Source organism: Pipra filicauda, unplaced genomic scaffold, assembly GCF_003945595.2.
Source record: "Pipra filicauda isolate LSUMZ 115617 unplaced genomic scaffold, ASM394559v2 scaffold3_size10097308_pilon, whole genome shotgun sequence".
In the NCBI taxonomy this organism is placed as follows: Eukaryota; Metazoa; Chordata; class Aves; order Passeriformes; family Pipridae; genus Pipra; species Pipra filicauda.
The window spans coordinates 229,157-242,500 of NW_024104532.1; the positions used below are offsets into that span (position 1 = coordinate 229,157).

Here is a 13,344-nt window from a genome sequence, read left to right on the forward strand (position 1 = left end):
TTTATCAGCACTGAGATATCATGTGCACCCTCACTGGATACACAGTCGAATGAGCTTTGAACTCCTCAATTCAGATTGTTCTGGCTCACAACACACAAAGCATCCACAGCTGCTCTTTGCTGGTTTCATCCCCACATCTGGCCCAAACCTCATGGCCTTCCACTGGGAGGCTCAGAGTTCTTCCTTTATTCCACTGGAGTTTGGGATTTATTGTACTTACTCTGCTTTTGTCCCAGATTTCATCCCAACTACTTGTCCTGATAACTGGGGAAGCCCCATACCCCCTTTTCATGAAAAGTTCAGGAATGCATTTGTGCACCAAACATGTCCATTTTAACACCCCAAAATGGTGAGAAGGTGAAGACAAACTTATTGAAACAGGACAGAGGTACTATGTTATCCATTGTGAAAGGGTTGATGGAGCCGAGTAACTGGGAAAAGCAAAACGTGGGTCATGTTAAGAAATCAGGGTAAAAGCCTTGTGTGCTTGGATGGGGTCTGGATTTGGAGAGGGCAGAGCAGGTTGTCACCTCTGAAGTCCTCCATGCTGGTGTCTTGGTCTTCCTTCCATTTTCACATGGATCAAAGGAGCCAAGTAGCAACCAGAGGCCACCTGATTCTTATCCTCAAATGGCAGGAAAGGACACACAGCTCATGTACACAGCCCTGTCTTTAAGCAGCAGCACACTTTATGGCATTCAATCTATTTAATAAAATCATGCAGTAATTCTGATTAGTGCCTACCCAGAAGAGTTGCTGCTTACCCTTAGATCCAAAGGCTAAGCAGCAATAATCCAATCATGGTAATCATAACTTACTACTTTGATCTTCAGATAAAAGAGTCTATAGAAGTGCAAAAGTGTTACATCACCGTTATTTGGACAACTTCAAAGCATGTTATATACACTAATGAATTCTCTCAACACAGTCTGGTGAGAAGTAATAGGAGGCAAATGTGTGAACAGAGGAGTAGAAAGGAAGAAGATGACTCCTCATATGGTGAAAGGGGAAACCAGTGAAAATAAATACTTGTACACTGTCTATAGGTGTGAGACATGATGAAGAGTCCACGAGGGTCCAGCTGCAGGAGTCAAGTGCATGGGATGCTCTCCCATAGGAGGAATTTTCTGTACATTTCTTGAAGCTCTCAATAAGAAACAAGATCTCAGGCTGTGGAGAGGAAAACAGAGGAAGGGGGCAGCTTTTCATCTCAGCAGTACTTCTGAAACCTTAAAAAAAAAATTAAAAAATCATCAAATGGATCTCAGCAGGTAAAATAGGGGCAGCAGAAACATTGAGCATGTTTTTCCTTCACAGTTTGGGAGTTTTAATGTTAAAAGACAGACATACCTGTGCACCTGAAAACACTGTCTGGGGAGAGCAGATTCATTCCTCACCACTTCTGCAAGGGATGCAGAATGTCCTTGTACAATAAAAGAAAGGATCAAAAGTGAAACTAGACAAAATCCAACTTGTACAGTCTTGGTGAGGGATCACATTTTAAATTAGAAATGAGAGAGAAAATGAAGGGAATATTTGAAATACTGCTCAGAGTAAAAACCCTCCAGTGCAAAAAATACTCTCCCCCCAGAAGGCAGCCTTTCTCTCATCAGATTAGGAAATCTGACAAAAACAGACAAAAAAAAATAGAGCAAAATGAACCAAGGCAATGCACCCTGGAAGAGGAAGTCTGAACTAGGTTGTTGCCCAGACTGTAGCATTGCCCAGAAGTCTCAGAAATGGAGCTCTAAATCATGAGCACATGTAGATGGCTAAAGAGGATCTTGGAAAAATGAAGAACTTGTAGCATATAATCCAAGACATATTAAATCTTTGGGAAAAGGAAAAAAAAAGGTTTTCATTAAGCAGACTTTGAAGAACAGGCTGTAGGAGAGCACATGGAATCCTGCAACTCAGCAAAGGACATTAGCCCTATAGGCCGTTGTTTAAAAAGAAGGATGAGTGCTGTTAAATTTGGGACCACCTGAGGCTGAGGAAGTTCCTGAGTAATGAATCTCCTGGGGCTCTCCAGCAACTGTTTCTGACAAATTTTTATGCTTGTCACCTTGTGATTTTTTTCTCAGCAAAGCGAATAAATGTCACCAGAGTGAGAAAAATATGTGAAGAACCTTTTTTACAGTGAAATTTTTGCTCAAAGGCATGACAAGAGTCAGGTTTTTTTTTTTCCTTGTAGTGAAAGCTGGCAAAACTGCAGAAGAGGGATGACTTTGCCTTTCTCCAGAGCTGCCAAGCAGCCCAAAGTGACCACGTGTTTCTCAGCAAACCACTATCTAAACTCTCATCTCTTAAACTACCCTGTTTACAACACAGAGGGGCACACTGTGCCTGTACTTAATAGGATGAAAGCATATTTCTTTGGATCTACCTCTTCTGCCTTTCAACTACACTCTTCTTTTTTCTTAGGGTTCCACCTCACCCCTCTATTCTAGCCCTATATTTGCAATGTTTTTAGCAGCCCTCTGGAAGAGTTGAGTGTATTATCCTGCAGTTTGAGGAACAAACATCTCATTTCAGCAGCTGGGGATGCTGTCCAGGGATGGCAGGTCTCTCAATGAAGGACTTACCTCAGTCCTGCAGTTCTGCTCTGTAGGAGTGTTTTTATACCATGGGTGGTCCATGGGTCCTGTTGAAGTTGAAGGGGGCTTTCTGCCCATGTCAGTCCATGTTTGCTTGGCATTTACTGCTTCCAACACCACACTAGTTGAGCAGGAGAGTTGTGTTGGTTGTATATCCACAGGCTTCATTTTTTGTCAGTTGAGGACCACAGGAGGGCACAACCTGCAAAGTGCTTTTGAGTACATACATCACCCCCTGCATAGCTGGGCCCATTTGATGCTGCCTCTGCCTGCTGGTATTGAGTGTCTCAGGAAGGGGAATTGGGCAAAGAAACAGATCAGAGGTAAATTCCACCTGGTGGCCAATGCTTCAGGCCACCTCCCCAGGAGAGGCTCATAAATGTGATTCATCCTCTTCTCCCACAGCTGGGAACTGAATTAGTGAGATGAAGTAAGCTACCCTGGATCCCATAAAGTAGCAGGGTTTCACAAGGAACAAAAAAAACCCAGCTCTGGGATGCTAGGCCTCTGATTAGGACATTAGGTACCTCTTGCCTGTCAAAATGCTAAGTGAATGCCTTGAAAACAGCACGTAGCTGCTCCATGCAGTCATGCTTATACTTAGCACTGCAGCAATCCAAGCTCCAATGACTGGAGAACCACAAGTGGCATGATGCATTTCTGACTAAGCAGGAAAACTCATTTTAGAATGAGGTTTTGCCCACTAAAGGGAAACTGAAGGGGGAAAAAAAAGAGTGCCAACATATTCTGCAAAAGAAGAGATGAAACAGTAGGAGAGGGAGCATATACTGCTGTCCAAGGCCATTAGCTTGGGCAGAAAGAAACAGTAAATAAACTATGACTTATAATTAAAGCCTCACAGATACACATCCTCCTGTTGAATCTGGGAGATTCTGCATATTTGAGCCAGCATGTTCAGTTGTTGCAGTATTTACATACTGAGCAACCCCAAGGCCCCTCCTTAAAAGGACTTCTGCTGGAATTCTGGGATCCATATTTCCTCCTTCCAGCATGTTGGCTTTGGGGATCACATGAACTGGCATGGTTTGCCTGAAATTATGAGAAAAAGCAGATCTCCAGCCCATATAAAAAAGTTACAAATTTTTTATTTATTTTTTTAACTTTTTTTTTTTTTTCTTTTTTTAATGCAAGAATTAGAGAAAGAAAAGCAGGAGAGAAACAACATGGGACTCCCAGTACCTCTGCACCCTCAGCTTCCTTACCCTGTCTCACTAGTTAATGTTACCCACAGGGAGGCAAAATATGTAGCTGTAAGCTCTGTAGAAAAGTTGTGAGGAGAGATGAAGAAAGAATTTGTACCACTGGGAGAGATAAAGAAAGAATTTGTACCACTGGGAGAGATAAATGAGAGTGTCACTAGAAAACATTCTTAAATCTGTGTTGATAAGGGCTTTCCTAACACTTCATGTTAAAGCCCAGCACTGCAGCTGGGGTTCCAGACTCTTGTATCGGGAGGTGGGGTTCAATATAAGTAAAAGCAAACTAATATGGCAAGAAAATTAATAATACAGTATGGACAGAGAAACATGGGTTATAATCATTTCAATTTTGTGACAAACAGTTGTTAGCTCATTCAAAACTATCTGTGGCATAGCAGAGCAGAGGATAAGAGGGTTGCAGTCTGTGTGTGATGGAGACACCCAGAGCTGTTCCCAGCTCCACAACTCCACGCTGAGTTTCTTCCTCTGTCTGTGACTATTCACAGACTTTTTGAGCAAACCCAGGGTTCATGTTAGGGTTGCAGAGAAAGTGATGAGTACAATTATGTCAGATGGTCTGTGACACAGAGAAAAAGCAAAGCTTTTCGCATTGACAAAGTCTAATGTTGAAAATTTGCTTAAAATAAGAGCAAAACTGGAGCAAAATGTTTGCAACTAATCCACTACTGAGTCAGACTTCAGATAAAACCACAAAATTGTCTAGATCAGTATCAAATTCACCGAGTAGTGTTGGAGATCAGAGGCTCTGTGTGGGTAGAAGACCAAAAGTGGATTTGACCCACAATCAGTAGCACAAGCATAGAAGAGCTTTTCTTTCAACAGTTTTGCATAAATTCATTCAGTGACAAATATGTCAGTTGACTCAGTGAGCCTTTATTAGACTTGAATTTAACAGCAAATCTGGGAAATCCTCCCAGAGCAACTATGGCTTTAGAATCCCAGATTTGCACTTCTAATTAAAACACTGTCAGTTTAGGTGTAATTCTCCATAAGAAATGGATTTGGGGAGGGGGAAGGGAGAAGTGGGAGAGAACTGAGATGGTGCTTGAGCAGTTTTTTGATGAGGTTTACTTCGTGTATTTTCTGATGATCTTGCTAATGTTTTTGCAAAAATGTATTGTGCTCTTCTAATAAGATGGCAAAGCAGAGGCAAATTCCTGTCAGCCTTTCCTACCTTTCATGAGAGATAAGATCAAAGAGAAAAGTGTTTGATCAAGGATTGCATTTTGTTTTAAGAAATTAGATTATTGTTGCATGATTTTCTTTTTCTGTGAAGAATCCATCAATGCTAAGGCTGAAACATTAAAACATATCTCTTCATGGGATATATGGGAACTCACAATTCTTTTCTGTTTTCTGCTGGCAAAATGCAGATGGTTTTGCAAGGAAAGGTTTTTAAAAAGTCATCTAAGTAAGAAAATCAAAATTATTATTTTCAACTTGGTCATCTGCAGTTTTTTCATTAGGCAGATATAAAATAGCAAATTTCAGAATTATCTTTTAAATTATACATGTGGAAGGTAAGGATTTAATGTATTATAAAAGCCAAAAGAATATTATTTGTAATGAGAAAGAAGAAACAAAATTATTTACTGTGTCAAAGTTATACCATTTAGCCTTTCAGAAATTAAAGTTTAAGTAACAGAAAAAGGCAAAGCTTGGACAGACCCAAACCAACCATTTTTGGAGTGCTAATTTTAGAGGACATTTGGGACTGTTATCTTTACTTTCCAATTGAGAATATTAAGGTTTTGTTTACAATTTCAGAGTTTTTCACGGTGTTGAAATCCTGGTTCTCAGCCAGCTTTAATTTTAAGTAGATTGTGCACTGTGGATAATGAGGACACTGTATTTACTACTTACTTCTGCAAGGGTACTGTTTGAAAGGAGCATCCTGTTCTTGCCAGTGTTCTGTGAGGGGCAGGCAGGATCCCAGGTCAGGGAGAAGAGTGCAGATATGTGTGTGATTTTATACAGCACAGGCAGGGATAGAAGAAGAAACCAAGATATCTTCAGGTTGTGTAGGAAAGAGTCTAGGTGCAGAAGGAAAAACACAGGTTGAAAAATGTGCAGTTCTAGTCTATGTAGATATTTTGTCCATTTCTGCATCCCAGAATTAGCCATTCATTAAAGCCTCTTTCACTCTTATCCTTGCTTATTTTAGCCCAATTTTTTTTTTTAGATCCTGCTATTTGCAAGTATTACTGTGATAATGAATGTGAATAAATAGACAGATCCAAATATCTGAACCTTAGCATATCTTGAAAGTACTAACCGGTGTGCTCCATCTCACCTTAGCTCTGCAGAGGACTGAGTTACTAACTCGTTAGCAGAGAGCTGATTGCTTTCAGGTTATGCTTGAACAGGTATAGGGACATGTAAATTCATGCAAGAGAATTTGAACTCCATACTGCTCATTAGCAAAGAGAAAATAACTTGAGCTAGATCTCAAGCTGCAGAACGTTTTTTAATCAAGGGGAAGGTCATTTTCTGTTACCTAACTCCAGAGGGAGATTTTCAAAACCTCAAAGGGACTTACAAGTGTGAAGTCTGCCTACTCCTCTGTGACTGCTCTTACTAGAGCATAAACATAATTCTAAGTCCCACTGTTTTTTGACCAGGCTTTTAGCTCCCTAGTATTGAAGTCACTTCTAGAAACGGGACATTATCTCCTAAATTTCAAAGGCACTTTTGCAAATGTTTCCCATGATGGAGGCACTGCTGTTGTCCTGCTTGGTCTACAGAAGTAGCTGAATAAGATGGTAATGGATATTGCCTTTCCAAGCACTCGCCATGGTAAGCAGTAACAGGCATATGATTAGCCAGAGGAACCCAGCTTGTTCTGTTTAACCTGTGTTCACTGCTCTTGAGCCATGGGGGTGTCACACGGGATCACATCTGCTTGTGTGATGTTTATCACAACTGTTATTACATTCTTTATTGTGCTGCTCTGTCCTCAGAGAGCCTTCACCACTGGCTAGCTCTCCCTTTTGTTAAATGCTGCACAACCACGGAGCCGAAGGACCGTGTCCTGTAGAGCCCATATGCTGAGTGTTTGCTGTGTGTTTACAGCAGTTTTGATTCACAGCTTCTAGCTCCATGTCAATCCAGCAATGAGGACAAACACTGCCCACTAGCAGTGTCTGCAACAAAACATCATGCACACGAAGCCCCAGCCATGCCATCAGACCTAGCAAGCTGCTGATCTCCTTTCCTTTCCTCCACAGCCTATGAGTGAACACTCACTCCCCTTCTCACAGCATCTCATGCCATGAGGAGGAATGACCAGCACCAGCAGCAGACACGGCCCAGATGATGCATCCTTGTCCCACCTCTTTCCTAGGAGAAAGAAACCTCAGTCCCCACTCCCTCTTTCCACAGTCCTCCCTATTACTTACCAGCCTCAATACCCCATAGTTACTTTTCCATGCTGTAAATGCCAGGTGCAGAGCTGGGAAGCATAAGCCATCTGCAGCTGATGGCAGGCAACACCTGTGGGTGTTGCTGGTAATGAATATCACCAAGATATTGAGGGTCTAGAGGCAGAAATTTGGCTGACTGGCGCTGAAGGGATTGAAACAAGTCGCAGAAATATCCCAGCTTCATCAGGAAGGAAAGGCTGTATAATTTGCAGCTGGAGATGAATGTGATTATTTGCCATGTAAATGGATTTCGCCAGCTCAAAGTGGCCTTCATCAGCAGAGATTGTTGTATTTGACATTATCTGGTTACTTTTGTTTAATGCCTCTGTGCCTTTCCTGAGCGCTTCCTTCCCTGAGCACACATCATTCAGACTAATTTTTTCCTCTTCCTCATCAATCTGAAGATGTGTGAGTTGCATCCATAGCTGCCTCCCTCCCCAATCCCTCTCCAAATATGAAACAAAAGGTAAAGTCTTTTGTGATGACAGTCCTGCAGGCTGAGTATTCTCTGCAGATGGGAGGCACGATAGTCACATTTATTTCACCTAACTTTAGCCCTTAGCTGGACTGGGATATCTCTGTTACCATCTGATAAACCATATTTCTGTGGCATGACTCAGATCAGCAGAAAGGCAATATTGAGACATGATCCCCCATGGAGAAATAAATGGTGTTTCTCACAGGCAGGTCCTCTTTAGTCAGCTGTCTGGCTTTATCAAACAGCACTGTGTGTTCCATTCTGTCTGGGATAGTGGTCTGCATTTAGAGAAGGAGTATATAAATAATTTAGACAGTATGCATGAATACTACACATCATTCTAAGATTATCTTCCACTCTTAAAATTATTTGAAAAGATTCTATTTTAAATTAATGCCTCCTTGGTTTATTTGCCTCTACAGCTGTTGAATGGTTACAGTCAACTGGCTATTTGCAGCCAATGCAAAATACCTAGATTTTAAAGCATTATTATGAACATCTTGTCTAACCATCTGCTGAATACAAAACAGAGAATGTCAGTAGGCAAATTATTCATTAAGACCGTAAGTCCTCTCTGAGCTTCAATATGTCTTACAGAGGTTGTTTTTTTTAAACTTCAGGTGATGGAGGAGCTGACAGAGTGATCACAGCTGGGCTGTGTGTCTGCTCTGGTGCTTCTTCCTGCCAGGAGCCCATGCTACAACACAAACCTTGTCAGAGCTGCTGTGGATGGGCAATGCCCTGCCCAGCTACACTTTCTCATAGTTGTATCCATGTCTCATTATTAATATTATTATATAGCCTGAAAGGAATTGAAAATCAAAGCAAATTCAGTCAGTTTATTGCTGTTTGTTTTTTTTTTCACTGTGCACTTTTTATCCCTGCTCTAATTACATTGACGCCTTGAAAAGTAAATTAAGAACTGAGACAGAACTTTGGCTTCCCTGGAAGTGTCTGGAGAACGTGACTTTGGGTAAATGGCCAGGTAAATGATAGTCCTGCAAGAGCAAGCTGCTGCTTTTGGACTTTCACCCTCCTCCTGTTTGACTCTCCCCTTTGTGCCCAGGTCTCTCTCCGGCCGCATAGTTGGTGGCGTCTGGTGGTTCTTCACCTTGATCATCATATCCTCCTACACAGCTAACCTGGCTGCCTTCCTCACCGTGGAGAGGATGGTTTCTCCCATTGAGAGTGCAGAGGACTTGGCCAAGCAGACAGAAATTGCCTATGGGACCCTGGAAGCTGGCTCCACTAAGGAATTTTTTAGGGTAAAAAGGAAACTTTAATGCAAACATTTTTCTTAACCTCTTGTTTGACAAGTCTTCCAGGCCCGTCCTCTCTCATCCTCAGCTCAGGTCTGTTTTTTTTCTCTTGCTTCCCCTCATCATGTTATGACCTGCCAGAAGATTGGCAGTGACTCCAGTACACACGATATTCTGTAATTGTGAACACAAATACGGAATATCTGTGTGTTTCCCCACGTTACCAAGGAGCTTCTCTGAGCAACTCCCAAAGAAACTGTCTCCTGATTTCCAGCTTGGCTTGCCCTTGGTTTGATCCGCAAAATCTCTCCTAGACAAATATGTGGCAGAAATGAGGGATTGATCTGGGCCCTGGTGCAGAAGTGGCAGGAGGTTCATTAGCATCCTGTCACCCTTTTTGTCTTCCTTGGCCCGTCTGATATGTGAGTGTGTGTTCAGTCCAAGCTGGAAATGCCAGGGGGCACCCAAGCCTCTGTTAACACTTGTGTTGGGTTTGTGCTGTCCTACACAGCGATCCAAAATAGCAGTGTTTGAGAAGATGTGGACATACATGAAGTCAGCCGAGCCCTCCGTTTTTGTGAGGACGACGGAAGAGGGGATGATCCGGGTGAGGAAGTCCAAAGGGAAGTATGCATACCTCTTGGAGTCCACCATGAATGAGTACATCGAGCAGCGGAAGCCCTGCGACACCATGAAGGTGGGAGGTAACTTGGACTCCAAAGGCTATGGTATTGCAACGCCAAAGGGGTCTGCACTGAGGTAAGTAGCTTGGATTTGCTTCCTTTTGCCAAACCAGCCAGCAAATCAATGTATGCACACAGTTCAATCTCCATTGCCATGCTAATCACGAAAGCTTGAGCAAGGAGGTGGGGGAGGAGGAGGAAGAGGGGTGTGAAAACTCAGTGTGATGTGCAGAAGAATAGTGCCCGCCTCCCACTGAGCAGCAATGGGAGCATTTAATTCTTCAAGCCCTGCATTTGGAAACTGGATCCTGGCTGATCCACTTGCTATGAATGTGTCTGCTGTATAAGGTGATGGCAGGGGGCTGCTGTGGTGTAACCATTGGTTTCACAGAGCATTATCCGGAAGGGACGCTCATCCTGTGCCATGTGAACTGCACAGCTTTGCAGAGTATGGGATTACCCTGGCTTGGATCCATGCTCGCAGAGGGAGTTCTCATGGGGAAAGCATTTTGGTGTTTCCTTAAATGACATGCTGTTTGGAAGAGGTGGGAGGCCCGTTTTGAAAAGCCCTGCAGAGGGTGAGCATTTTCATTCACTGAGTCAATTCAGATCCTGGCAAGCACCAAATTTATGGCAAGTCCAAAGGGGCACAAATACTGCATTTCTGAGCCCAGACCTGCAGCTGCCACGTGCCTTTGCCTGCTGACCTGTGAAATATCTTCAGAGAGCTTCCTTTAAAAAGAAAAACCCCTCAAAAGCACAGACCTGAGTTAGTGCAGAGCTCAGGCACTGCACACAGCCATGGTGCTGCACATGAGCTGCCCCTCTGCAAAGTGCATCATGAAAACTGACCTGCTCAGAGCATGATTACCATAGTCCACAAACTGGGATGGTGATCCACGTCAGAAGTGTGGTTCCTTTTGGCAGCAGCCATGCAAGTTCCTCACGTTACAATCATGAGGAATGTGAGTTGTAAGGATTTAGTAAATTCTCAGGAGCTATAGCTTTAATTAATCAGAATGACGTTCCAACTGATTTAGTTATTTATTGAGCTATTTATTAATGAAAACATGTTGACCAGAAGCATATGTGTGACCTTACACTTGTTTGCTAACCCAATGCAGAGACATGTAACCCATGATCTCTGTATTACTAGAAACCAGATGAGCATTTGCTGAAGGATTTGTCTGGTCACACAGCTCCCAAGACAAAGCCAGCTCAGAGAATCAAAGATGTATCAGCTGACAGTGGATGAGGCCCAAGGATTTTGATTACTACATTTCTTAAGTCAGCTCACATTAGATTCAACACTTCCCATATCAGCAGTATCTTTAGAGAAGCTGATGTGACCACCTCCAGGTGACAACCAGCACCACCAGTGCAGATGGTCCAGAAGGCAGCTCTTGCATCCAGTGTGGTTCAGGCTCTGAAATGACTCAGGGTTCTCCAAATGAAAGTGGACGTATTCTCACAGCTTTGAGATGCTTTCTGTTGTACACTCTACACTGTTTGTTTTCAGTCTTGCAAATATGGAAATTGGGATACAGGGCTGATTCTATTTATTTATTTATTCATTTAAAAATCAAACTTGTATCCTAATTTTGATATTATAAAAACAAACAAGCAGGAACATCCTACCTATCTTGTAATTTTTGGCATGTGAAGGGTCCATTTATGGTTCCTGTAAGAAAAATAAACCACAAGAAAGAAAATTGCATCAATCATTTTATTTTTGCACCTCCAAACATCCCTCTGCTAGGCATGATTCCAAAAATTCCTAACCTTTCTTTCTGTTTCCTCTTTTTCATTCCGGCTGCATGTAGAACAAATTTCTTATGGGCCTAATGGCAAAGGAGGAATGCTTGATTTTCCATCCAACGGTGTTTCTTTGGAACAGTTCCTGTCCGTTTTTGTCCCATTATGTTTGTTTTGTTCCCGTTGTTGTAATTGTTTTAATATTAGTAGTTCCCTACGGTCATCATGTAGTGTCTGTTTCCCCCTTGGGGTCGTGCACGTGAGAGGTTGCCCTGAGCAAGGTGACATTCATGAGGTGTCTGTGCAGCACAATCAGTCTGTCTCTTACTCAGTCTCCATCTTCACTCACTTCCATCCACGGAGTAAAAGCTCTGAGCCAGGTTTGGAGGAGGTTTGTGACCCAGGCCTATCTTAGATCAGGTGTGTTTTAGAAGCTGGGCATTGTAGCTAGACCAGTTTTCCTGCATTTAGGATAGCTGGTTGGGAAAGGATCCTGGAGAGATGCTACATGAGCATTCACCCTATGCTTTCTTGCTTCTACATGGGAACACGTTGCCAAGATTTTGCCACAGAGGAATGAAAACAAGGTTCAAAATCCAGAAATAATTCTACATGAGGTAGCAGGTGCAAACCTCCCTCTCGGGACATCAGTTTGATCTCTTGGACTGCTAAAATAACTTACTCCTTCCTCCTGGGTGAATCTGGCTTTGAATGTCTTTTGACCTCCAGATGTTAAAAGTTAGTTGCATTTGCACCCTTCTCCGAGAAGGGCTGTGATGAGAGGGCAGAAATTGCACCTTTCAACACCAGGGAGTTCAAGATGTGATCCTGTCTGACATGAGATAGTCATGGGGAAAAGTCAAATTATCCAAAACAGGGGAAAGAAAACTCAGTAAATTCCAAGTGAGTCTGGACTCAAGAAATAGAGTGGTTTTTGAGATGGAGATCTGTGAGGGCAAGTTCTTCAGAACAGCCATATTGAAATTAAAGTTCCATAAAATAGAAGTCAGATTTCCTGGGGTCTGTGAATAAACACAAAATGTTCCCTGTTAAAAACCCACTCCCTTTCAGGACCCCAGACCTCTCAGTTCTTCATTCATATACACTCAAGATGAAGTACAGCTTGTTCTGTGTACTCGCCAGGAGCTAAAGGGAGAGACAATTAACTGAAATGAAGCTTCCTAGGAAAGAAAACACATAATATTCAGCACATGGCCCCAAAAATCATATGGCTGATAATGTGCACAGGGAAACTGCGATGCATATATTTTGTTAACACCTTGTACCCACATAGAAGCTGCAATGTACTTTGGTTCATTAGTTAACTAATTTTTCACAGATGGCTCAGGCATCAGAGTGCTAAGTAACCTATATTCTGTTTTAGAAGACAGAATAATTATGATTTACTTAGTATCAAATTCTTTCTGGATCTACACTCACATATTTCCATTGGCTTTAAATGCAACAAAAGTCAGGCTCTGAGCGCAACTCTGTTAGAGTGAAAAAGCAAAAATATTGAGCCATCTTCAAATCTACACCTTTGCCTTCTCTTGGACTGGTAGCAAGTTTGACTGCATCTGGATTTTGCTTTTTGAAGGCTGGATTCTGCCTGAAGGAGGCTCCCAGTCCTTGCGAAGGCTTCAGTGCTCGGATGGAATCCCAACAGGCAGAGCCATCGCGGGCACATGGAGGTCAGCACATTCCTCTTGCTCACAGTCAGGCTTGTTTTAGAATTGGAATACAGGAAAACCTCCCCTTGGCGAGGGTTTTTTGGTGTGGTACAGAGCACTGTGTGCACAGATTCTCTGAGATGGGAGATGCAAAGTCCTTGGCCTTTTTCAAGACCTGCTTTATTGATATTCAAAGTTTGCTGGTGGATGGTTCAGCCCTCCATCTCTTCCATGATGTC

General features: G+C 42.6%; 1 protein-coding gene across 5 annotated transcripts in view; it reads left to right on the plus strand.

Annotated features, from left to right (window-relative positions):
* Nucleotides 1-13,344, plus strand: part of GRIA1 (glutamate ionotropic receptor AMPA type subunit 1) — a 119,160-nt gene that overhangs the window by 90,356 nt on the left and 15,460 nt on the right. For all 5 annotated transcript variants that reach the window (XM_027718467.2, XM_027718464.2, XM_027718466.2 and 2 more), the window contains exons 12-13: nucleotides 8,805-9,003; nucleotides 9,509-9,756. In XM_027718467.2, the coding sequence (XP_027574268.1) occupies nucleotides 8,805-9,003; nucleotides 9,509-9,756 (447 nt within the window). The remainder of the gene's footprint in view (nucleotides 1-8,804; nucleotides 9,004-9,508; nucleotides 9,757-13,344) is intronic.